This window comes from Cotesia glomerata, linkage group LG9 (assembly GCF_020080835.1).
Source record: "Cotesia glomerata isolate CgM1 linkage group LG9, MPM_Cglom_v2.3, whole genome shotgun sequence".
Taxonomy (NCBI): domain Eukaryota; kingdom Metazoa; phylum Arthropoda; class Insecta; order Hymenoptera; family Braconidae; genus Cotesia; species Cotesia glomerata.
The window spans coordinates 5,894,243-5,920,928 of NC_058166.1; the positions used below are offsets into that span (position 1 = coordinate 5,894,243).

The 26,686-nt window shown below is 25.1% G+C and overlaps 1 protein-coding gene across 6 annotated transcripts in view; it reads left to right on the plus strand.

Annotated features, from left to right (window-relative positions):
• The window catches only part of LOC123271993 (mushroom body large-type Kenyon cell-specific protein 1), a 96,162-nt gene extending 74,189 nt beyond the window's left edge, over window positions 1-21,973 (plus strand). For 5 of the 6 annotated variants that reach the window (XM_044738558.1, XM_044738559.1, XM_044738556.1 and 2 more), the window contains 4 exons: window positions 4,217-4,457; window positions 5,424-6,267; window positions 7,394-8,643; window positions 20,923-21,973. In XM_044738558.1, the coding sequence (XP_044594493.1) occupies window positions 4,217-4,457; window positions 5,424-6,267; window positions 7,394-8,636 (2,328 nt within the window). In that variant the 3' untranslated portion in view covers window positions 8,637-8,643; window positions 20,923-21,973. Of the gene's footprint in view, window positions 1-4,216; window positions 4,458-5,423; window positions 6,268-7,393; window positions 8,648-20,922 lie in introns of all 6 variants that reach the window. The other variant, XM_044738555.1, reaches the window with a different exon arrangement.
• Window positions 21,974-26,686: the final 4,713 nt, after the last annotated feature.

Consider the following 26,686-nt stretch of genomic DNA (forward strand, 5'->3'; position numbering starts at 1 on the left):
AATTATAGGAACTATTCCTATACCATTATGGGAATGGTTCCCATAATGCTATAGGAATAATTCCTATACTATTATAGAAACTATTCCTATATCATTATGGAAACTAATCCCATAATATTATGGGAACTATTCCTATAATATTATGGGAATGGTTCCCATAATGCTATAGGAATCATTCCTATACTATTATAGGAATGGTTTTCATAATTTATGGGAACCATTCTCATAATAGTATAGGAATGGTTTCCACAACATATAGGTTTAAATCCTACATGGAAAAAAAAAAAATTGGGGCTGCCGCATGATACATTCCTGTGGAAGATACATGACTTTCATATGATAGCAACATGATTTTCATGTGGCAGGCAATAATTGTTAAAACAACAATAATGATTAAATAATAATAATAATAATAATAATAATAATAATAATAATTCATATTATTAAGAGAATAAGAACAATTTTATCTCCTGGATAGTCACATGATGAAATCGATTTTTTAGTGAAATTTAGTGTCATTGCAAAAGACTTGACATGAATTTGTGCCTTTTCAAGGTTTCATATCATTCTCGTCGATAGTCAATTTATGATGATAGTCAATTTATAATAGATATTTAGGTTGCATTTGAAAATGCTCTATCTCTAAACATATAATTGAGAAATGACCTTGTATCTTGTTAACTATTGACATTTTTGAAGATATAAGCTCATCCCGACATTACACTCATCGAGACCTTTCATTTGAGTACCCACATCAATTTTTCATATATTTTATATATTCATATATATATTATATATATATATATATTATATATATTCATATATATTATATATATATATATATTATATATATATATATATATATATATATATATATATATATATATATATATATGTATATATGAAAAATATATAAAAAATGCATGTGGGCACTCAAATGAAAGCTCTTGATGAGTGTAACATCGGGATGAGCTTATATTTTCAAAAATATCAATAGTTTACCAGATACAAGGTCATTTCTTCATTATGTATCTAGTCTAGACACAGAGCATTTTCGAATGCAGCCTAAATTCTTATTATAATAAATTGACTATTAGTGAGAATGATATGAAACCTTGAAAAGGCACAACTCCAAGCAAAAACCCATTTTATCACATAAATACACTGGCCACAAAATTTTCCTTATTCTCTTAATAATATAGATTATTACTATTATGATTATTATTATTAGTATTTAATTATTATTGTTGTTTTAACTATTATTGCCTACAATATGAAAATCATGTGGCTGCCCAATTTTTTTTTTTCCGTGTATATATTATAGGAATCATTTCGAACTCACTCCGCACGAAGATTTTATCTTTATTTTATTTTGAGAATGATTCCCATAATAGTATAGGAATGATTTCTATAATATTCTAGGAATCCTTCCTATACCATTAAGGGAATAGTTCCCATAATGATATAGGAACCATTACTATATCATTATGGGAATATTTTCCATAATATTATAGGAATGGTTCCTATAATTGTATAAAAATCATTCCTATAATTATAGAAACCATTCCTATACCATTATGGGAACCATTCCCATCATTATGGGAAATTTTCCCATAATTCTGGGAAAATTTCCTATAATTATGGGAACAGTTCCCATAATTCATCGGAATAGTTCCTACAATTGCTCGGGAACTGTTCCCATAAAATCATGGGAATAGTTCCCATATTTTTCTTTCCGTGTAGGCTCTATTCTCACCTAAAAATAAAATTTGAAATTTTGTCGGGTCGGAAAAAATTTATAAAAAAGCTCGCTTGTTATAATTTCTCTCTACGCTAGAGTCAAATATATACTAACTTTTTATTACATTTTTTGGGATCTTGATAAAAATTTTTAAACGTAATGGGAATTTTATAAATTAATTAAATTAATTAATTAAAATAATTTTTCAGTGAAGGTCTAATAGAAATTTGGTTTTTATACCGGGATATTGAAAAGGTTGAAAAATTAAATACTCAAAAATTTCACATATAAACACTTTGAATAATTTTTTTGAAAAAAAAAAAAAAAAAAAAAAGAAAAACAAAAAATTTTGTTTTCTATATGGATTATTATTAGAGAAGTAATAAACAAAAAACCGAAATAATATTAAGTTTGGAAAATCAAAAAGTGCACGATTTATAACGCTCATTTAACTTATAAGAAAAAAAATAAGTTGTACTGACTTATTTGCATTAGATGGACAATTTAAGGATGTTCATGCGCTACGCTAGAGTCAAATGAATATTAGCTTTTTATGAAATTTAATGAAGTCTTGAGAAAAATTGCACGAGTCATGATGCGAAGCATCAGAGAGTGCTTTACGATCGAAAAATTTTTTTCGCCTCATTTTAGCAACTATTTTTAGTATTATAGCCTTGTTAGTTTACGGAATCAAGATATTTTGCATACTATTGTCGAGATAATTTAATGGAGATTAATTCCATAATTTCTAAAAATTGATTTACTGCAATAGAAACGGAAAAAAACATCAAAATAGGTCAAAAAATTTTCCTGTCCGTCATGTATGAAACCCCGGAAACACTATAACTTGTGAAAAAATCAATTATTTGAGTTAAATTTTTTTTTTTTTAAATTCTAATCGACGATTGTAGGTCACTGAATGCGAATGGTTAATTAATTCAGTGTCGTTTAATTACAATTAATAAAAAACGAAAACTACAAGACTGTATATCTATATATATCCATGTAAAATTAACATGGATGGTGATATATCTATATCTATAGATATTATGTACATTTTATTCCACCAGGGGCGCTTGTGCAGTACCTTCCTACTACACATATGTATATACAGCTGTTTTTTCGGCAATTAATTTTGAACGACTTAAGTTTTTTTTTTTTTTTTTTTATATTTCATAATTAAATGAGCATTATGAGTCGTGCACTTTTGGATTTTCCAAACTTTTTTTAAATATATCAACAATCTTATAATGATTTAAAAATTTTTTTTGTTTACCTAAAATATTTTTTAGGCATCTACTTTAGAAAATCAGTAAATCTAAATTAGTCGTTGATTTGCCGTCGATCTTTATTGTTTATTAAATTTGACAAATCTGTTATTTCTAACCATGTAATTAGCTGAATTGAAGTGCTTGTTTTCAGTACGGTCAAAAATCAACTAAGATAATTTCAATTGTACCAAGTAAAATAATAAATAATTAATTTAAACGTTTGTTAACACTATCTTTTTGATGCATTTATAAAAACTGCTTGAATCAGATAATTTTTTAAAATATTATTTATTATAGTATCTACTTTATAATATAAAAATTATAATTTTAAATTTAAAAAATGCTGATTTGCCCTAAGGTAGTATGTTAAAAATCTAATTTTTAATCGTTAATAACTTTTTGAAATAATCAATAACGAATTTTAAATTTTTGAAGGAAGATCACTATGATGAAACTTATCAAAACTAAAAATTATAAATGTATATTAACTATTAAGTCTTACGCATGAATTTCCTTAAAAAAATCACAATTTATTTTATCACAACTATAAATGATAAAATGAATATTCGTCTAAATGAAAGAAATTCGATTGTGATATCTGTACGAAACTGAATTAATTAGAGCAATAATTCAATGAAACAACACTTATTCCAAATAATTCTTATTACAAATCAAATATTCTAATTAAATTGATTTATCAAGATAAATGAAATAATTATCAGAATTTAAAACTCCAAATAAGTTGTCTCAGTATGACCTACTAAAAATAATGTACACAGTATTGTGCCATAGTGATAACTGCAGTCAATATTTATTTATTTAATTTAATAAAATTTATACATTCGTATAAAATACTATCAATTTTGCTCGATGTTATCTCATACCTGCATGACGCTTGATTATTTCGCGTCCAACTAAGATACAGTGGAGTCTCTCCAACTTTTTTCTTCTCTAACTTAGACTTCGGAAATTAAATACTGATCGCAATAAAAGTTGCAGAGACTCCACTATATTCGAAACACTTATGTAAACTAAAACATCAAACACTATTTTTTCAAGACAGATACATTGAAAAGTTATTTATCACACAGTCGTACAAATTTAAGAATAAATGTTAGATTAATCATCTATTCGAGAATGATAGTATTAAATACTTTTGTAAGAATTGTTTAATGGATGATAAAAGAGATTAATTGTTCTGCAGGCGGATGACAAGGAACTGTCTGGTGCTGAAGACGAGAAAGAAGTTGAAAAAGCTTTATTAAAACCTTTACTTTCACTGGAAGATCTCGTAAGATTTTCGGCTTTAGAAGCTGGAGGTGGAGACTCACTTAGGACTCTGCTTCAACGTGGCCAAGAATCCGGCACGGAATGGCCAGGCTTTGAGCATCCTAACATCGGTCCATACATTCAGAAAATGCTTGCTGCTGCAGCACCATTTAAAGGTTAATATTTTACTGATCTAGTACACAGAGAAAAAATTTATTTTTAAAAAAATTTTGTAATAAAAAATAAATTTGTTTAAAATTTAAACAATTTTATTTTTTAGCTGAAGAAAGAAAAAATTATTTTAATGAAAAAAAGTTTTTTAAATTTAGAAAAATAAAAATTTGGATGAAAATTTGTAAGTTGTCTATTTAAAATTATTTTTTTCCAAATCAAAAAAAAAATTTTTTTTAACTACACGGAAAGAACAAGATTACGCTGGATAACATTCCAGATTATATTCAGTGACATTTGTAGTAAAAAAAATTTCAGATAGTAGCTAGTATAATCCAGATTTTACTGAGTGATATCGCGGAGATATCACTGAGTATAATCCAAAATTCTACTGAGTATAATGCAAATTTTATAGGATAAAATCTCGGATTATATCCAGTGGAATCTTACGCAGTATAATCTGAAATTTCACTATGGGAAATGGGACAATACAATGAGTATAACCCAGATATCACTCAGTACAATTTGGATTATACTAGCTACTATCTGAAATTTCTTTTCACTACAGATGTCACTGAGTATAATCTGGAATGTTATCCAGTGTAATCTTATTCTTTCCGTGTAGAGACTTACTGAGAAAAAAATTTTTATTTCTTCATCTAAAAAATAGAATTGTTTAAGATTTTCAATAAATTTATTTCTTATTACATTGCTCATTTTTTCAAAATAAATTTTTGTTTGTGTAGTTAATTAATGAAATTAAGTTTCTATCAAGCTAAAAGGTGTAATTAGGTCACTTTTAACAGAATATATATTTTTTTTTTAATTTTCTTGGTCTGCAGTACTTAACACCTACGACCAGTCATTGTAAGCTTTCAAAAATCGATAGAAACTAATTTCAAATATTTTATTAAGTGTAGTTATTTGTACCAACTAAAATCAACAATTCTCTAATATTTATTTATTTGCAGACTTGGAGTCTCAAGACTACAAAATACCTGAAGCTATGAAACGGCTAATGACTGAAGACAAGAGAACACACAATAACCTAAATGGAGATCAAAATCAGCAACAGCTGGTTCATTCCCATCAATTCCATCAGTCATCACAAGCTCAACAAAATCTTCCTATGACGAATAATGATTTTAATCCGGCAATTGAAGAAGAAGCGAGTGACAGTGCTCAAGGCAGAGCTATACTGAAAATTCCGTCCTACAAGCCAGCGGGCACATCAGGTTCAAGCAAAAATAACGGGGAACCAACATCAACTGCATTTGCCCAAGGTTTTGCAGCGATATCTGGTACTGCAACGAGTCCTGGTCTTATAGAACGCGCAAGTCCAGCCTTCTCAGGCACAAGTAGTCCCACCAATTCTCTTGTTGGTAAAGCAGTAGGCGTCAATTTTCGTGACGTTATAGCTAAAAGTATTAGCTCGAAGTTTCAAGAAGGACAATCTAATTTAGCTGGTCAGCCCTCAGCTCCAGGCCAAGCCGCCGCAATACTCAGTGATTCGAATCCGTATAAAAGAGGACGGTATACACCACCTCAGCAGCCCCAATCTCAGCAGCAGTCACAAATACAGCAACAAAAACTTCAATCCCAAGATAGTAAATCAAAAGCAAGCTCTGGTGGCAAAGGTACTAGACCCAAAAGAGGAAAATATAGAAATTATGATAGGGATAGTCTTGTTGAAGCTGTTCGCGCTGTACAAAGAGGAGAAATGAGCGTTCACAGAGCAGGAAGTTACTATGGTGTACCACATTCCACTTTAGAGTATAAAGTTAAAGAAAGACATCTTATGAGACCTAGAAAAAGGTAAATAATTATCATAAATAATCACGTGTGAAAAGGTAAAAAGCGCACAAAAAAATTTGTTTTAAAATCATTCAAAACACAAATAAAAGATCTGTAAAAATATAATTTAAACATCTTAAAGCTAAAAGGACGTATCTCAAGACATGCGCCCCTTAAACTTTTAAAAAAGTAGTGCCTAAAGCTATAAAGGCGAAAAAAATTTGAGTTTTAATTCAAAATTTTGATAAACAGTTTTACAAGACAAGTTAGATCCAAAAAACAGTTTAATAGACAAAGCTCAATTATTATAAAAAGGAACAAAATGAAAACAATTGCTTAGTTTCGCAGTTACTCTGTTATTAAATATAAAATTCACATGATTGAAATTTTTTTGACATACGACACATTTTTTTTTCTCAAAGTTGATAAAAAATTAAATAATAAAAAAATTTTTGTTCATAAATATGATAAAAAAAAAAAAAAAAAAAAAAATTAACTGATTTTCTCTTTAACTACCTGGAAAAAAGAAACATCGAAAAATTACATTATAAATAGTAATAAGCGTCACTTCGTATAAAAAATTAGAAAAATTGCAGTTTGAAATAACATTTTTCTAAATTCAAACTTGAATGTTAATTTTCTGAGCTTTCAATGTAATATTTACATTTTACAATGTAATTCTTACAAAATCTGTAATAATTACAATCTGAACTGTAATTTTTCTAGTTTTTTATATGAAGGGCCACGTTACATTACATAATGTAATTTTTCTATTTTTCTTTTTTCCGTGTATTGTCTTGGATTATAGATACGCCATAATAAATCAGAATATTTTTTTTTTAATTCAAAAATGTTAATTCTTTTTAATTTTTAGGCTTAAGATAAGTATTTTAGTAAATTGCTCGGAAAAAAATTTATAATTTTTAGCTTAAGGTCATAAAATTTTCAAATTCTTAAAACTAAAAGGATACTTAATTAAATACATATGCCCTTTTAGTTTCGGAAAATGTTTGATTTTTATGCGTAGAATATGTCTACCAGTCGATTGACGATAAAAAAATAAATTATGCGCCCTTTTCCTTTTGACACGTATAATAATTATAAATTTATAAGTTATTAATAAATATTAATTTCTTAAATTCCATAGAGATCAAAAACCTCAGGATGACAAAACCAAGGAATCGACCAATACCACTGCTACGGTACGACCTGGTCCTCAGGACAAAAAAGCTCCTGTAAAAACTCAAAAAACATTTGCAACTGGTCCAGGAAGTATATCAGGTCCAAATGGTCTTAAAATTCCGCCATTTTTAGAAAATCTGCCGCATTTGCCCTTTCCCCATCCATTTAACTTTTGGGGCCCACCGCCATTTATGTCTTCGCCTTTCATTCCTGGTGCTTCTAATGTACCGACAATGCTCCCTGAACAATACTTTGCAACACAAAGAATACGAGGCTTGCAGGAACAGCAGAGAAGTGCAATAGTACAGCAGCAAAGGGATAAAGATACCGCTGGTACTGATTCAGAACCAGGAACGTCGAATTCCCGAGGTTCGTCGATTGTAAAAACAACCCGAGAAATGGCTGAAAGTCTTTACGATGGCAGTGGTGTAAACGGAAGCTTTTTAGATAATCTGATCAGATCGAGTCTTGAAACAGGTATTCCAAGAGAGCAGCGGTTAAGTACAGAAGGTCAATCATCAACCCCAGTAGGACACTATCACTCAGATGTGATTGGAAGCAAAGCTTTGTTGGACCAACTCTGTCGGAATCCTAGGAGGACACCCTTATCCAGAGGGGCGCAAGACAGCAGTGAAGACGAGAGTTATCGAGGAGCAACGACAAAATCGTTGCCTGAGAGACCTGAAAGAGTTCCTACCGTTGACTTGAGCCCTTCACCCGATGGGACGAAAGTTGATGACCAAACAAATGAACGCGTTACTTCTGCGGCGACCCCCTTGGTCGTCACTAGAACTACCAGTAGAGACGAGGATACTAGAGATTCTAAAGTAGATAAAATCAACAGAGAACAAGAGGTTTACAATGGCGGTAAAGATGACCGCGAATCAAATAAAACGGTGAGTTTACAGCAACAACAGCTGAATAACTACTCAGATGTACACAACCTCTATCCCGTATCAACCGACAAAAAAAGTGCCTGTGATAGTAAGCTTAAAATAGATCATTCGAATCAGAAAACTCAACATTCCTATTCGCACCAAAAGGAATTTGCAAATGTAAGCGGACTAGTGCAATTGCAAAAAGAGTATACCGGTGCAAATAGTAGATCTACCGACGGAAACCAACCGACAAACTCTCAACTGGCGACCCAACCTGCCCAGGAGCCTTGCAACCCTCCACTGAGTATGGAAGACTCTATAGAGCAGTAAACAAAAAGTTAGTATCATCTCGTTAACAAACAGATCAAAGAAAGCAAACAAAATATTATATAATTAGAAATCATTTTTGATTATACTTAATAATTACTAAACAAGTCATCATCTTCTTTGACGCAAGTATTTAAAAGATTGTTTGATCTTTTTATTTAAATTGTCTTATGACACCGATTATATTATTTTTGTTATTGGCGAATCAATATTTTAATAAGTTAGGTAAAAATTTTTAAATTATTTATAAGCTACGCAATTTAAATTGAAACTTTTAAAACAGTCCTGCGGGTGATTAAATTATATAAAATTGATCAATTTTTACTAATCAGTGGTAAAAGTATTTATATTAGTTTAAAATAAAAAACTAACTTATGATGATGATGATAATTTATAAAATAAAATAAAAAAACGCCCAGGTCTATTGCGTGGTATAGTATCTATAATTACTGAATACTATTCGAAGAGATATAACAAATGCCATATTTGGCAACGATATAGAATCATATAAAATCATCATACCATTTATCATAAACTTAATTACTCAAATTACACATAAATATACGTGGAAGTAAACTTCATACATCGATAAATATATCTAGAGACAACCTAAATTAACTCGCAGACAAAATACAAACTGTATAACACAAGACAATTAACAAAACAAAAAAGATACAAATGCGCACGATCATTTAAAACACCCGCACACTTACTTATTGTGAATACATACTAATATTATTTGAACTTTAAGTATGTGATGGTTCATAAATATATATATGTTAATATATACAAAGGGCAGGTGAAAAAATAATGAAAATTGACACAACATATTTTTTCCTCTATCAATGTAAAACTAACTAATATAATTACCGATAATTAACATTAATTAACTATTAAAAAGCAACATAATTATATTTAAGAATATTATAAATATATATAAATATATACATATATTTTTGATCATTACGAAATATGAGATTAGAAAAAAAAACTAAATAAAGAAAAAATAGCAAGCCAAAATTTTTATTGGCTTGCGCTATTTAAGAAGAAAGCGTGAGCTAAAAAAAATAAAATCAAGAAACAAAGGCATTTTCACATGGCGACAATATTATATAGAGTCTCAATTCTTCTGGGTGGACATAATGATAAATAAAAAAAAAAAAAATAACATATGGAATAGAATTTTTTAAGTAAAAGTTATATAAGATTATAGTAAAACTTATATTCTTGTCTCGCTAATTATATGTAGTTCAATAAAAATAATATCTATTGCTGAATGACGAATAAAATAGTTAAAATTATTTTCGAGTTAGACAAAAAAATCATTATTTACACTTATTAATAAAATGAATGAAAGTTCATAAAAGAAAATCAAATTTTATCCTCAGGAATTTTATTTGTCATTCATCAATCGATAATTATTATATTGGCAGTGTTTTACTGTGGATGATCGAAAAACAATTTAGAACAAAATATTAGAAAGATTGAAAAAAAAGAAACAATTTAAAGATAATAGGCCAATTAAAAGAAAAATTCTGAAGAAATTTCTACGCGGGTTTTTTTCGAACAATTTCTATTAGTCCGAAATTTTTTATACAAATGGAAAATTTTCTGCCGTAAATGGTATGGTGGACTAATTATTTCCATTTAATTATTAAATTTAATTAATGAAAGACTCAATAGGGTATGTGAAAATGATATCAATGGATCAAAGTAGATAAAGAAGAGTATAAATTAAGGCGCGGATAGAATAATGTTTGAAACTAGTATGATCGAGCAGCATAATTTTAAGTAATTTACATTATACAAAGAAAAAATATAAAACACTAACCAAAATGAAGAACCAGAAGAAATTAGGGCCTGAATATTTGCTAACGTTTCAAAATTATTAAGGAAATCACGTTTTCGGCGCAACAATTTTATCAGAAATTTAAAAAAAAATTATGATGAATAACGAAGTACCTACACGCTAAATAAACAAAAATTTCCACCCACTCATAGCACTAAGCCTATTCCCGCAAGTTCTCATATTATTATATCTATTTAAGTATACTACGGATAATGTGATGAGAAAAAAAAATTACTGAGGATGAAGAAAGTATAAAAAAACTATCTTGGACATAAACATACACATAACAGATATTATTATAAAACAGTTAAATGTTCTATTGGACCAAACTTTCGTATAAAATGAACAAAAACTTATAAAAGATAAATTACCATAATGTTAAGGATGAATATGTAACCGTAACTATTATACTGTACATGTGTGAACAACCGTACAGAACTTTTTTATGTACTCGTAAATAGATACTCGTTTTAGATTTCGCACTTATCACGGCTCATATTACTGATATGACTGAAACTTTAACGTGTACAATATTACGACAAGTATGAGGCAGAAAATCTTAAATGAACTGGCCACCAAAATAATACTATTTATTTTTTAGTGAATTTTTTTTTTTTCAATTTTTGAGTGGCTAATTCATTTTTGTCTTCTTCCTAATATTTAAACAACATTTCACATTTTATTAAATTATTCTCTTTGCTTAATTACATGAAGTTTTAAAAATTTATTTATTAATATTATTAGAGATATTAATTTAAAAACTTTTTAATTTAAATTTTTAATAGGTTACATTGTAATATTCATAAAAAAATTGAATTTTATAAAAAGGTATTTTTTTAACAAAAAAAATTGAGAGATTTTAAATATTTTTTTATTTGTTAAATAAAAATTATCGACTTAAAAATTTTTTTTCAAAAATATGTGTTTTATAAATTAATATCTCTAAATATATTTTTTTTTAAATAAATAATTAAATAATATGTGAAATGTTACTTCTGTTAAATACATACACGGATAGACAGAGATAAAATATATTTAAAAGAAAGTTCGAAATCGATAAATAATTAAAATTAAAATTATAATAAATAGAAATTAAAATTACAGTAAAAATTTTTTCTTACTGAAATTTTGAAAATTCTTGAAAGTTACCATTTTAATAAATTCAAATTTAACTTATAAAATATTTTACTGTCCTATATTTTTGAAACTCGAGTTGGAAAGGTATTAAATAATTTATTTGTCTATTCGAACCAGTGTGTTTTAAAAATACAAAACATCTCTTAAAAAATCTATCGATATGTGTGTATTTAAAAGTTGTACTATAAAAATAGCATAAAGAGCAAGACTAACTTAATAATAATAATAAAAACTTAACTAAATTCATCTATTCAAAGAAAATGAAAAATAATTGAAAATTCCAAGTTATCGTGTGTAAACATTAAGGTCTCTTTTAGGATTTAATCAAAACAACTAACGCAAAAAAAGCATTAATGATTATTGTATGTAATTGTAATTAAATAATCCCGTCATTTTCATCACTTTGTGCTAATGTATCAGTCATTTTTAAAATGAATATAATCCAAGCAAAATTACAGAAAAAGTATAGCGTAAGTTACTGTTGAATAAAAGTTAAATCTTTAAAAAAATTTTAAAATCTCTTTAAATACGAAAAATGATACAAAAAAAAAAAAATACACATAGTTCTTAGTAATTTTCGATCTTACTATTACAAACAACTCTTCTTTTATTGTGATACCATATTCTGATCCATTTAATAAGTATTTCTTCAAACTTTTAATGAAAAATGAAAATATCGTTATATGTGAAATCTATATTATGGCATACATATATCATTGATTGTCGTTATTAGTTATCATTATGATTAATTGCAAAAAAACGATACAATTATCGAGTTTAATATTATTATTATTATTATTATTATAATATATATATATATATATATATATATATATATATATATATATATATATATAAATATATTTATGTCGAGTTATTGACAATCGACATTTAACTGAAATAAAAATAATTCATATAAAAATTTGATTTTTTCAATACGAAATGAAGATATTTAAAACTATAAATTGTAACTAAAAACTTTTTTATTTTATTTAAAAATAATTAAATCACCAGGAAAGATACTATCGAAAATTGATTTACAAAGGAGATAGCTTTTCGAAGTAAATTATTAAATTCATAATATTCAATGCCAAATATAGTTAGGATATTAAATCTAAATAAAATCAATGCATTGAAAATTGAAAATAAATTAAAAATATTTTAACGTATTATTTAAATATTAAAATTATATATTAAATCGTTCGTGATATTTTAATTTTTTATTTAAAAATCGATCGAGCTATCACTTGTTGTAATCATAGACGATGTGCTAATGATTCAGTGTGATGAGTTAATTAATGAGACGGGCAAAGTTTTAAGATTAAATGAAAATATATTATATTAAAATATCTGTGATGTAAAAAAGTAACAAAATTTTGATGTATATTTTTCACAAACATATTGTAACCTCCTAGTATATATGTTTAAGATAATTAGTAATATATTATTAAATTACTATACGAAGAAAAAAAATTAAGATACATTTACGAGATTCATCTGGTCGTTAAATGGGACCAAGATGGCGAATATAAACCGGAAAGTCGAGAAAAGATAATCCCTCTAGTCATTTTATAAATTTATAACTCAAATTAATGAAACAAAATTTTTCGTAGTTATATATTTTGATGATTAGCCTTGCAAAGTTGTTTTTAAATGTAAAGTATAATGAATTTTTGGTATTTATTTATTTTTAAAACTAAAACTAGCGACTGAGGGAAAAAAAGTCCGATTGGCCCTGAAACAGCTCAATGTCAGCTACCTCACAATATTTCACGTTTGGTATGGTTCAATCATGATGTTCAAGTATCACGATGATCTAAGTTTTCAGAATCAACTTTAAAAATAGAGATGAAAATAAAAATCATACAATATATTGCTCATTATTTTCCTAAAAATAAATTTAATAAAAAGTAATTATAACTATATTGTGGAGGTATACGTTTAAAAAAAAAAAAGTCATACATTACATATTTTTATGTTTAAATGTGTATCTATGGTATTTATTAGATTATCATTGTTACTTGAACTAGCAATGAAGAGGATAGGGGGTGTGAGAATGGTCTAAGCAGTTCCACATTGTGCCTAAGTTTTAAAGTTAAATTTTTACCAACACTTGCAGTTAAATATAACGATGTAGATGCAAAAATTTAGTTCTAACGACAATACATATTAAAAAATGATTAAAGAAATAGTTGAAGTACTACAGTAATGATTGGAAATAAATATGAAGTAATCTATAAAATATAAGAAAATCATAGTAGAAATAATTATGTATAATTTATATAACAACTATACTAATGTATAAATAAATGTTGTTCAATATAAATTATATATAATTTTTAGGAATCAATGATTATACATTGGACTTTATATATTCTACAAGAATATAAGAAAAAAAAAAAAATAATAATAAAAGCAAAATGATACCTCCTGCGTTTTAGGGCCACTTAGTCGCCATCTTGTGTTCTAATTTATGTTTCATTAAATTACGTCGAAATAAGTGCAATTAGTTACACGAAAACTATTAAGACAAGTTGAGAATCGTGCAGGAACGATTATACATACTTGAGCCATGGTTATTGAAGTGTGTGTATGTGTATACATATGTGTAGATGTGTAAACATATATGTATATAGATACACATAAGTGTTTGTACGCGTGAGTGTGTTTGCGTGTGTAAATGCGTGTATATACTTATATGTATAAGAAAAAGACAAAAAAACGATAAAAAAACTGTTACGTGGTAGGTTATCGTTTTTTGAAAATTCTATTTTCAATTTATGCATTCTCGAATGTTGGGATTTTCGTGATCAACGAAATGCTGGCCTGTCGTCCATATAGACACACATTCAGACCTCAGTTAAAGCCACCAAGTTTAAGCAGTAATGCATTCCCGACGTCAATTAACGAAATTTTTTATTTTAATATTTATCAGTAGTAGTTTTCTTGTTATTTTTTATACAATTATATTTCAATCGGAACTTAATATGATTAAATGATTCGAATGATACTAAAAAGTGTAAAAAAATTTATAAATAAGATTGGAGATGTTGATACTATTGTGTTGAATATTTTGTTATTTGTTATTTAAGTATAAACATCTAATTGGCTTTAATTCGAAACTAAGTTTCACAGTCAAATTATGACTCTAAAATATTATATTAAAAGTGGTTACATACGTATACGATATGACGACCGGTATTAAATAAGATATTTACATTACTTAGATATAAAATAAAAAAATAATTTTTAATTGATGTCGGGCATGTTGGAATACTTGAGCGCGAGAATGACAACACAGGGAAAATCCACCGCTTTGCAAAACTTTTCACCGTGTTCATTTTTTCTATAAATTCAAAATTTAGCTGGGAATAATAATAATTTTTTAAGTCTTAAAACTGGAATACTAAAACAAAACTTCTGATACATCCTTTTTTGCAATTGAAATTATTAAATTATTTATTACTGTTTTTAATTACGCATATGTGTGATTTTTAAATTTCGGTGGAAAGTCTATTTGCAGTGGCTAAGCCTAGTTTAAATACATTACTATAAGATGTTAAATACCACTTTTTAAAAATGAGTACTGAATAATTAATCATTTAAATATCAGGCAGTACTAAGTTAACGAAGCTTTAGTTCTATGTATATATGAGAGGCGTTCCATGCCAAACCACCGAGCTCGTTACCTACAATACTTGTTATTTTATTTATTTTTTTAAATTTTGCGGCATTTGTTGTGAGTAATTTTTATTGTTATTAGTAAAAATTAAACAAAAATTCAGAGTTTTTTTCTATTTGTTTAGACAATTTATAATAATTATTCTATTTAATCGTTCCAATCGAAATTATACTTCTATTTTTTACTTTAAAGATAACCTTTTGTTTGCTTTAATAGTTTCTTTTTTTGAGTTTCATCATCTTGACTTAAGAGACCAATATTTTCTATCGCTATAATTAAATTCTTCATCCAAGAATAATTATCTTCTTTCCTTTTAAAAGATTAGAATATTTTTGCTTAAAAACTAATTTCTTCTTTAAAGATAGCAAAAAAAGACAAAATTTTTTCTTCAATATATTCTAAAAATGATTTGGAATTGTTTTTTTCATGACACATTGAGAGAAAAAATTTATTTTGAAAAAAGTGAGCAATTTTGCAATAAGAAATTAATTTGGTGAAAATTTTAAACAATTTTGTTTCTTTAGCTGAAGAAATAAAAATTTTTTGACATTAATTTTCTTTTTAAAAAAAAAAGTTTTCTAGATTTGGGATAAAATAATTTTGGATGAAAATTCACAAGATGTTTATCTAAAATTGTTTTTTTACAAATCTAAATAACTTTTTTTAACGAGAGAGTTACTGCGAGAAAAATTTTTATTTCTTCAGGTAAGAAATAAAATTATTTAAAATTTTAGACAAATTAATTTTTTATTACAAAATTGCTAATTTTTTTCAAAAGAAATTTTTTTCTAGAAGAAATAAAATTTTTTTACAAAAAAAATTACTCATAATAGACGTTACAAAATATATATATAAAAAAAGAGCAGGATCAAAATCATTGGGGTGAAAAGCTCGATGGTCTGATATAGATCTCTGTATATATAACTATATATGTATAGTGTTTTTCTATACTCACTTCATCAGCCCAGCCTCGTTGTTTAAATCTGTAATATTAACTTACTCCACAAATAAATAATCTAAAGTGGGCGGTACATTAAAGAAAAAAAAATTTTAAAAAAATGTATTCTTTAATATACGAACAGTGGTGAATGTTAAGGCATAGTAAACTACAGCGGACCAAGAATCTTGGTAGATTTGGTGCTAGTAGAAAAATATTTCTTTTAATTGTGCGTCGATAATTGAAATAAATATATAAAATTTATGTAAATATTTTATTATAATGTTATATAAATATGTTTCTAATCGACGCATTAATTTTTGTATAAGAATTTATAAAACAAATTTTGTTTATTATCGAAAAAAATAAAATAAAAAAAAAAGTAAAGACAAAGGCTTGAAGATGATAGCGGTAGATTGTATAAATAAAAAAGATTATATGTAACTACGTTTATAAACAACGAGACCGGGCTTTTTATTCTACAATGGATTTTAATTAAAAGTAATATTAAAATGAATCGATAAAGAAATATAACGAATATAATAAAATCCCGAAATTCAGTATAAAATATGTATAAAAATATTGAATATCTCCCTGTCGTGCAGCAACAAAAATACTTAAATAATTCAGAATTGTAAAACCATATGCCCCCAAGCAAATACCTTCCTCTGCGCAATAACTCCTTACAGTTTGTTAAGTTCACACATACAATAATCACATAAAAACACACGCTACAGAATATACTTGCAAACAATACTAATACACAGTTTTTAAAATAACACATAAAAACAGTCTGCTCTTTACAGCATGTATTAATCAATACAGTATCCAGATACAAGGTCGTCTCCTTACAGTCTTACAATGAATCGCTGCTTTTCAGTGCTACAAGTTAAATTCACAATATTTGTTTCAATTTTTTGTAAAACTTTGAATTTTCACACAATTCTGATATCTTCGAGATACAGATTAAAACAAATCAGTAAAAGTACACCGACGCGTAACATAGGTGGCGCATTACAGGCACTTGGTGCAAGACACTACCGTGTCTTTAGATTAATAGAAAAACCAAATAATTAACAATTCAATAGACTGGGAAGAATATGTGAAATTGCTTGTAGAACTGTAAATTAACGCGGATCAAAAACTCTATCATCGATTGCAAACTCATCGATGTTATGGAGCAACAAAAAACCGGCTACAACATATACGAACAATAGAAATGCTTATAACTTTATAGACATTGTCAGCTATCTATAATATACTCACGAAAATTAATATAGAAGCGTATGGTCAGCATTTGCTACATTAAAACTATAATAATAAAAAAAATCCAAAAAAGCATATTTGAACAATTAATAAAAGGTCATATGCAACAATGGAGGAATAAAAAAAGTGAAACTTTAAAATAATATATATTACAACAGAATAATAATGCAGATTGCTTTATTTTTAACAGTTGATACTTGTCTTCTGTTAGTAAATAAAACAAATGTCCCCTCAAATCAAAACCTGCAGCCAACATAAAATATACAATAAGTACAGAAAATACAATCTACTAATAATTAATTATATCTATGTATAATAATTATACATATAATTATTATATATACATATAAATATAATACATATATTTAAATTTGAATATATACATATATAAATATCTCTATATTAACGAAATGAAAATTATATTATTCATAAAAATAAAGTACTGTATTACTATTAATGTTGAATTTAAAAATAATACAAAATAACATTCCAACCATCTATGTGCCACACGATTTTTTATATTCTCTTGAAAAATAATAAAAGTGATAATGATAATATAATTATAGTAATCGTCAAGTTACACAGTGACTAAGTGGGAGAAATATCCACTAATTTTTGTTTTATTTTATTTTACACTGAGAGAAAAAATTTATTTAAAAAAAATGAGCAATTTTTTAAGAAATTAATTTATTAAGAAATGTTATTTCTTCGCTGAAAAAATAAAAATTTTTCTCAATGTAACTTTCTTGTTTAAAAAAACGAATTTTATATGAACAACTTATGAATTTTCATCCAAAATCTAGAAAAATTTTTGTTTAGCAAAAAAGTCACTGAAAAATTTTTATTTCTTCAGATAAAAAATAAAATTATTTAAAATTTTAAACAAATTACTTTCTGATTACATTGCTAACTTTTTTCAAAACAAATTTTTTTTCTCAGTGTATTTATTGAAATTTCGGCATATTCCTGAAAAATATTTTCTCCCGCTTTTCGATTCCTCTCTTATGAAGTATATAACACTAAAATGAAAAAAGTATAATTTTATCATAAAATACATTCCTTTTGTGTATATTAAGACCAACAAACTTATTTATTACTTGTGACGATTGCAAATAATATATAATTATGACTTTCTATAAGTATTTAAAGATAAATATTATATATAATGTATGGAATTATATGAGAGGAATGGCGATTACAATTGTAAATTTTTTTCATTTATTGTATGGTTAAAAAAATTTTTTTGTATGCTTCTTAGTAAATCTTTCTTACTGTTAAGATAGATAAAGAAATTATTAGGAAAAATGTAAAAATATAAATTGATCAACACAAGAGAGGGCATTAATAACTAAACCTGAAACGTAATAACAGATACATTAAAGTTTAAGTACGCTGGAATTTACTGTGTACACTTTCATTGTTAACAATATATTTTTCAATCCATCGGATAATGACATATACATATACATATTCATATTCATATACATATACATATACATATACATATGTATATATAATAAAAACTCACATTTTGTTCAACTATTAATTAAATAGAATTAAATATACAAACTATTATAATGATAGTAATAAAAACTCCTCAAATACAAAAAAAAAACAATGATGCAAATATTCTCACATTAAAAAGTAACTAAACATTCAATAATATTAACTAAATAACAGTTTTCTCATAATCATTATCCAGCAATTATCATATTGAACTGATTAAATATTTTCACTGTTTTGATCACCAGTTTCATTGACTCGACTATCAATTCACTTACAGTTATTGATAATCATTTACTAATTGAATTACAGAACTAGCACCATAGATTAATTGCTGTAAAAATTAATAGTAATTAAAATAATTTTATTACCAACAAATTATATCTAAGATTCGGTAAAAGTCTGACGTAAAAACAAAGTTGGAATTGATTAATATTGAAGTATATATTTACTATTTATTTGCAACGGTACTTTATTTCGGACAACTCTTCGCATTGATATATATACACTTGTAAATGAAAATTGTGATATTTTGAGTAATAATTATCATCAATTTCTTTAATTGTAGCTTGAAAATGTCAAAAGTATTTGTTTCCCGCGATACAATCTCAACATTACATTTACATTACTGAAAAACATACAACTTACCCGAAAAGTATAAACTTACTGCATATATGTATGTCAACGTGAAAATAATCATTAAAATGGACTTTTGTACTTACTAAACTTTGACACATTGTAACCTAAGTATCAGTTTATGGAATATCATAATTTTAATGTGTCATTTTTAATACTTCATTTTATACATGCATCTTTAAAGTAATTTATCTTGTATCGGTTTTTTTTTTTTTTTTTTTTTTTAATCAAAAAATCTCTCAAACCAAAATTTTATAAAAATATCATATTTTGGACTTAAAAAATAGTTTATTTGATTTTATTCAGAAGGTTAAATTTAAAATTAAAAATAAAATATTTTTGACATTGTTTCAAATAGTAAAAGATCAAAAAACAATCAAATGTGTTCGCGTTATTTGTACAAATAGATAAAAATACCTATTTTTTCGAAAAATTTTATAAATGATCAAATTTTTTTGATCGCGTTTAAAAAAGGAACAAATATCATTACATTATAATTCAAAAATCGAATAACCGGAAATAAACCACATTTATTTTTTATTTCTGAAAAATTTTGCTTTACCAAAATGACATAATATTCAAATATTTCAACTTAAAAACAATCAGTTAGAAAAATTTTTATCACAATCCGTAACAACTTCATTGTTTTGTGAATTTCCAAACAATTGCAACTAAACATTCTTTGTAAACCTTTTATTAAAACTAAATAAGGTACATCTAACAATACAATGTCACATTCGCTAGGAAACATTTGATAAATTATGTAAAAAGAACTTAATTTTATTTTCCAAAGACTTTTTTATATTAAATAATTTTTTCCATATCAACTAAATTTTTTCATTCCATTAGATATGAATAAATTATTTAGTTTATAAGATTTTATAATCATATAATCTTTAATAATAAATTATTTATTTTATTTCTGTTAGATGCCAGTTATTATAAATAACATCTCTTTATCTGTATTCACAAAATAAAAAAAATCGATTTATCGACCTGACGCGTATATAGATATGAATATTTAATTTACCGTTATACTTATATATGTATGTATTGTTTCGTCCAATTTATTTCTTAAGTTACTATCATAGAAAAACATTTTTTAATTTTATTCAATATAATACAAATAATATTATTAAATAATTGTTTTTATCTGCAATCATATATTGTTATCATAGTTTTAGACATGTTTATAACTATAAGTGTTATTATAATCATTTTAATTCAATTATTATTATTATTATTATTATTTTATTTTTTTTTTGTTAAAAATTTCTAGAAATCAGTTAATCGGTCTTGGTGAGAGCTCTTCAGGTCACAGACAAGGGCCCCGAGTGCAATCGATTAAAATCGAAATATCGTTAGAATAATGATAATTAAAATTATTAATTATTTCTAAATTGTTCAATAATTTATATTTCCTTAATATACCCACCGCCCATCTTAAATATTATTTTATAGTTAATTGCTCTGTATGTAAAAGAGCGATATTTTATGTAAGTTTTCAATCGATTGAAATTTTCTTACGTACCTCAACACATGTAAGTTAATATTAAATCAACATTCGAATTTAGTGTTTTTATACATGTATATGCAGGTAGTTGAAAGTGTGTCAAGAGGTATTTTTTATATTATATATCAATTTTCAATTATTATTCAAGGGAAGTTGAGAATAATTAAAGATTAAATAAGAAGAGTAGTAATGTCAAGTTATCGAGTTACGTTGGTGTTATTTTATAATTATACATATTTTTTTCTGATAATTCACATCATTGATTATTATTACTATTATTATTATTTTTATTTTTATTATTATGACTATAATTATCTAACACAACTTTTTTGTTTACTCTTTCTTATACTAAAAATATAAACTATCGTTTCATTAAAATAGTAACAAAAGTTCTTTTGTCAAAGTATATATATATATTACCATATCAATATTGCATTACAATTCTTTGTTATATATAAACAAATCTGATGAAATTTAGTAATTGTAACACCAGATTGTTTATGTTTTAAGTATTAATGCATATTAATAAGTACACTTTTCATCTATAGATCCATTAATATATGCAGAAATACATCATCATTAGAAAAAAAGGATTGCGAATTAATATATTGATACATTTCATTAAAAATAATATAATTATAAACATTCCCAACAATCGAAAATTTTCCATCATTTAAAATTTTTATAAATGTACAAAAATAGTTAACATCAATAAAATAATGATGGAAAATAGATTGTTAAATAATCTTTTTCATTCCTAGTTATTGTTATACTTTTGTTAGCGTTTATGTTTATACAAATAATTGTAATAACTTGAGAAAAAAAAAAAATGTGAACGTATACGATTGTCATGAGATGTTTATATAATCTTAATTTATAAAGAGTGTAAGAAATGCTTGAAACAATGTACGCGTCATTTTTAAAAATGTTTCTAAATTATGTTCGTATAAAAAAAATAAAAATTAATCAAAAAATTAAATTGTATATTATACTTATTGTACAGACAAGAAATTCCATAAGAATCCCGAGGAGTTAACTTGTCAATGAAATTTTTAATGTAAAATATTTTAATTTTTATAAATAATTTGAAAAACGTTTTTTTATTGTTATCAAAATGGTTGTGAAATTATAATTTTTAACATATGTTAATCAACGTGAAAAATTTCTTGTATTAGAAAGAAATCCTATTGTATACATCAAGAAAATTATGGAAAATTGATTATGATTATTTGAATTAAAAATAATATTATTTTTACTGGGAAAAAAGTACATATCAAGCTCTACATTTTTAAATTTATAATAAAGATAATAACTGGCATTTGCTTTTAAAATTTTTAGTATCCTAAAGCATTTTATTTTGCCTTGTGAATGAACCGTGGTTTTATGAATATTCATGAGCCTGTAGAGCTAAAGTATATGAGACTGATTTAATAGTAAAATTATTCACAAGACAAAAAAATGCTCCAATCAAAAAAAAAATTTTTTTTTTTTTTCATTATATTAAATATTGTTATTTTCCTTCATAATAATGACATAAATAATCAAAGTAATATTATGCATTCTACTCTACGTTATACAAAACAATTATTTTGTTATCTTTTAAGATAATTTACAGTAATAAACAATAAGATCTTGTAAATGAAGTGACAATTAATGCCAGTTGTAATTAAACAGAAGAACACTGAACAGAAAACATAAAACCCGAATCAAAGAACAATGACAAACAGCAAACATGATAAAATGATTCATCAGTATATGATTATGGTATAGCGGAAATGTGATAAAAAAAAAACTAAAACCGGTGTTGAAAAGCTTAATAAATGAAGAAACATAGAAAATTCCAACGACTTAAAAAGTATGATATTAACAAAATAAAATTTACCCATATACTTTCATGCTATATCACTAAATACTAAATCCATATGACACGTATATATACGTAATACAAAAAAATAGATTTAAATTCTCATAGCACTTTTTTATAATATATGAATGATAGTTTTTTTTAATTAAAACAAATGATTACATACGCAAATAAATAATTTAAACCATGAAAATGTATGAATATAATGTTTGCAGTTAGGTGGGACCAAAAATGACTTTATATCTTTATGTGCATATCTAAGCAACGTATAATTTTATTTATTAAGCATCCATTCATAACTGCTAAACAAACCAATCCATCACTCTCGTATATTAACTACGATTATGGATAGTTTAGATTTAATGAGGTAAATACCTTATTTATTATTATTAATATAATTATTATTCTTATTATTTTTATTTTATAATAATAATAATAATAATAATAATAATAATAATAATAATAATAATTATTATTAATATTATTATTATTATTATTATTATTATTATTATTATTATTATTATTTGTAAAGATAATTATTAACTTTATGGTCTTTATTCATATTATTAATATTATTATTATAGTAAAAGGATTATATTATTATTTCCAGAGTTGTATAAGATACATTTATTATAAAACCGAGTAGAATCGTACGTAATCTATAAATATTAATTATTTTTATCTACATGATTATCATTATGAAACATTTTGTTGTATTATTTTCAATAAAAATCTTATAAAAATTTTAATTTTTTTCTTTTTAATGATTTTAGTGGCATTTATTATATTTTATACAAAAACATTTGTGTTGAAAATACATGAACTGAAATTAATAATAAATTGGAAGAATAATTTTAATTGACTAATACTTTTGTTCAAGTACAAATTGTTGACTAAATCTAGTTTAACTCTAATATATTCAACTCAAATCAATAAAGATATCGATTCAAGTTTAAAAAAAATATTTGATTTTATGATCAACTGCTTGCTTGCAAAACTGAAAAAATAAACAATTTACTGAAACGCTTAGAATTTTTGACTATGTATCCATGAAAAAGTTACGTCTGATTATATCTACACTATTCTCCTGAATAACTACTGTCTTATTCACTCCGAGAACAATGCTAGCACCGGAGGTGATAATTCCAAAAACTTCACTCTCAATGAATTAAGGTAGAGAGGAAAAATTTATTTTTATAAAAATTAGCAATTTTGAAATAAGAAATTAATTTTTTGAAAATCTTAAACAATTTTATTTCTTAGCTGAAGAAATAAAAAGTGTTTTTAGGAAAAAATAATTTGGGATAAAAATTCTTAAGTTGTCTATCTAAAATTGTTTTTTTCCAAATCAAAAAAACTTTTTTTCAACAAGAAAGTTACTTTGAGAAAAATTTTGATTTCTTCAATTACGAAATAAAATTTTCAACAAATTAATTTTTTTTCATAACAATACCTATTTTGTTTCAAAACAAATTTTTTCTCTCAGTGTACTATTCTCAAATCATTACTTACCATAGAAATACTATATTAAAATGAAAAAAAAAAAAAAAAATATTTAAATAATTATATTTCAGCAACAAAACGATAAAGTGCTACTTTTATTTTATTGATTTATCAAAAAAACATTCTTTTTTTATTCAGTTATTTTTTTTTCCAATTCTGTCGAGGAATTTTTTTTAGCATAACAGAGAATATTTGTTATTAATTTTTTTGGAAAATAATAATATTTATTAGAAATTTTGTAATTAAATACATTGAATTTTAAACACTAAAAAATTCTGAATTTTCGGGATTTATTAGTGATTTATTTTTAATTTATTTTCAAACTGTGAAAAAAAAATTAACAAAATCTGCCAAAAAGTGGTTTCACAGGAAAATTACCTTAAATATAATTTTTTATGTGACAAATTTCTGCATAGACTAAATATATATTCACAAAAAAAAAATATAAATGTACACTGAAAAAAAAATTAATTTGAATCAAGTAAAATTTACTTAAACCAAGAAAAATTTGTTTGTTTAAGAATTTTTCTTTTGAAATCAAGAAGATGAAATCCTTTAAGTTTAGTTACTTGATTAAAGAAAAATTTTTTCTCCGGTCTAAAATGAACTCGGAGCGAATTCATTACTTTTAAAATTGAAATCCTAAATATTATTATCTAAAAAAATTTTCAAATGTCTAAACCAAAATTTTTAATCAAGGGTTTTAATTTTGAGCAAGCAGATTAGATCTATTAAGAGTAAATAGATAAAAAATAACACGGAACAAGTTTTTTACCTGAATAATTATTTCCATTAATTAATTATTCATTTATCGACATAAGCTTGACTTCAAAAATGTTTGATTGAATTCTCTTAAAAACAAACTTAAAACAAAACGATGTGAATATAAAACATATAAATAATAGAATGGTTGAAAAGATTGATACACTCATTATAAAATAAACACACGTACTTGGTAAGTTATTAATACTGTGCATTGCCTTTTGACTATGGTGTCAAAATATAACATGCATTCAACAGATATAAGTGATTGCAAACATTTTTTACTCATTATTATATCAATTTGTTGATGCTATTTATTTTTTGCTTAATCGTACAACATTTATTATTCAATAATCCTATAAATAATGAATAAAATAATTAAATTTTAAATTTCTTACCAAGATAAAATGCTCTTAAGCAGTAGCATTTTTAATATTTAATTAATTAAAGTATGTTTTAATCGTAAGTTCAATCAGGGATATTACGATAAATAAATTCTGCTCGATACCGATCTCAGTCGGGATTCTTCGTTATTGATCTGTGATTTAAATCTGTATACTTTATTATCGACTTATATTTAGTATTTTAACATAGAATCCGAGATTCATAAATAAGAAATAAAAAAAAAACAAAACAAAAAATAAATATAAATAATTAGTTCAAAAGTTAGTGGATATATTGTAATTATGAGAAAAGAAACTCATTTAAATTTTCGTTTTAAAAAAATTAAAATGAAATATCGACCAACTAAGATGTTTTTAAGGATTAATTATTTCATAGTCAACTCATTAAGAAAAAAAAATACACTACCACATTTTAAATCTAAGGCAGGCATGGGTAACCTTAGCTCTATTAATTTAGCTTGAATCCTATGGTGATTAAACTATTTCCTTATTGCATCATGATGTCTATACATACAACAAAGATTACCCATATCTGAAGATCTTAAGTGTAAGCTACTACTCATAATAATTATTTATAAAATAAAAGTATACATTATAAATAGTATATATTATACATATTATATAGGGTGGGTGAAATTATACGATTTTTTCGCTTTGGAGTGTTATTTTCTGAAAATATTGACCAAAATATAAAGAAATTAATAAATTAAGTATGATGAATACAGATTATTCTTTATTTATTTGTCGATCCATCCATCTTATTTTTTATAAAAAAAAAATTATTAATATAGTTTTTAAAGTACGTATCTAAAGGGAAAGTTAAACATTCATAGAATTTATAAAAGACTTCATAATACTTTCAAATATATCGGACAAAAAATCAAAATTTGATAAACTAAAAACTGATCGTTTGAATGAATCCATTTACACTAAGACATAAAATTTCTCTTAAAAAAAATGAGCAATTTTGAAATAAAAAATTAATTTGTTAACATAT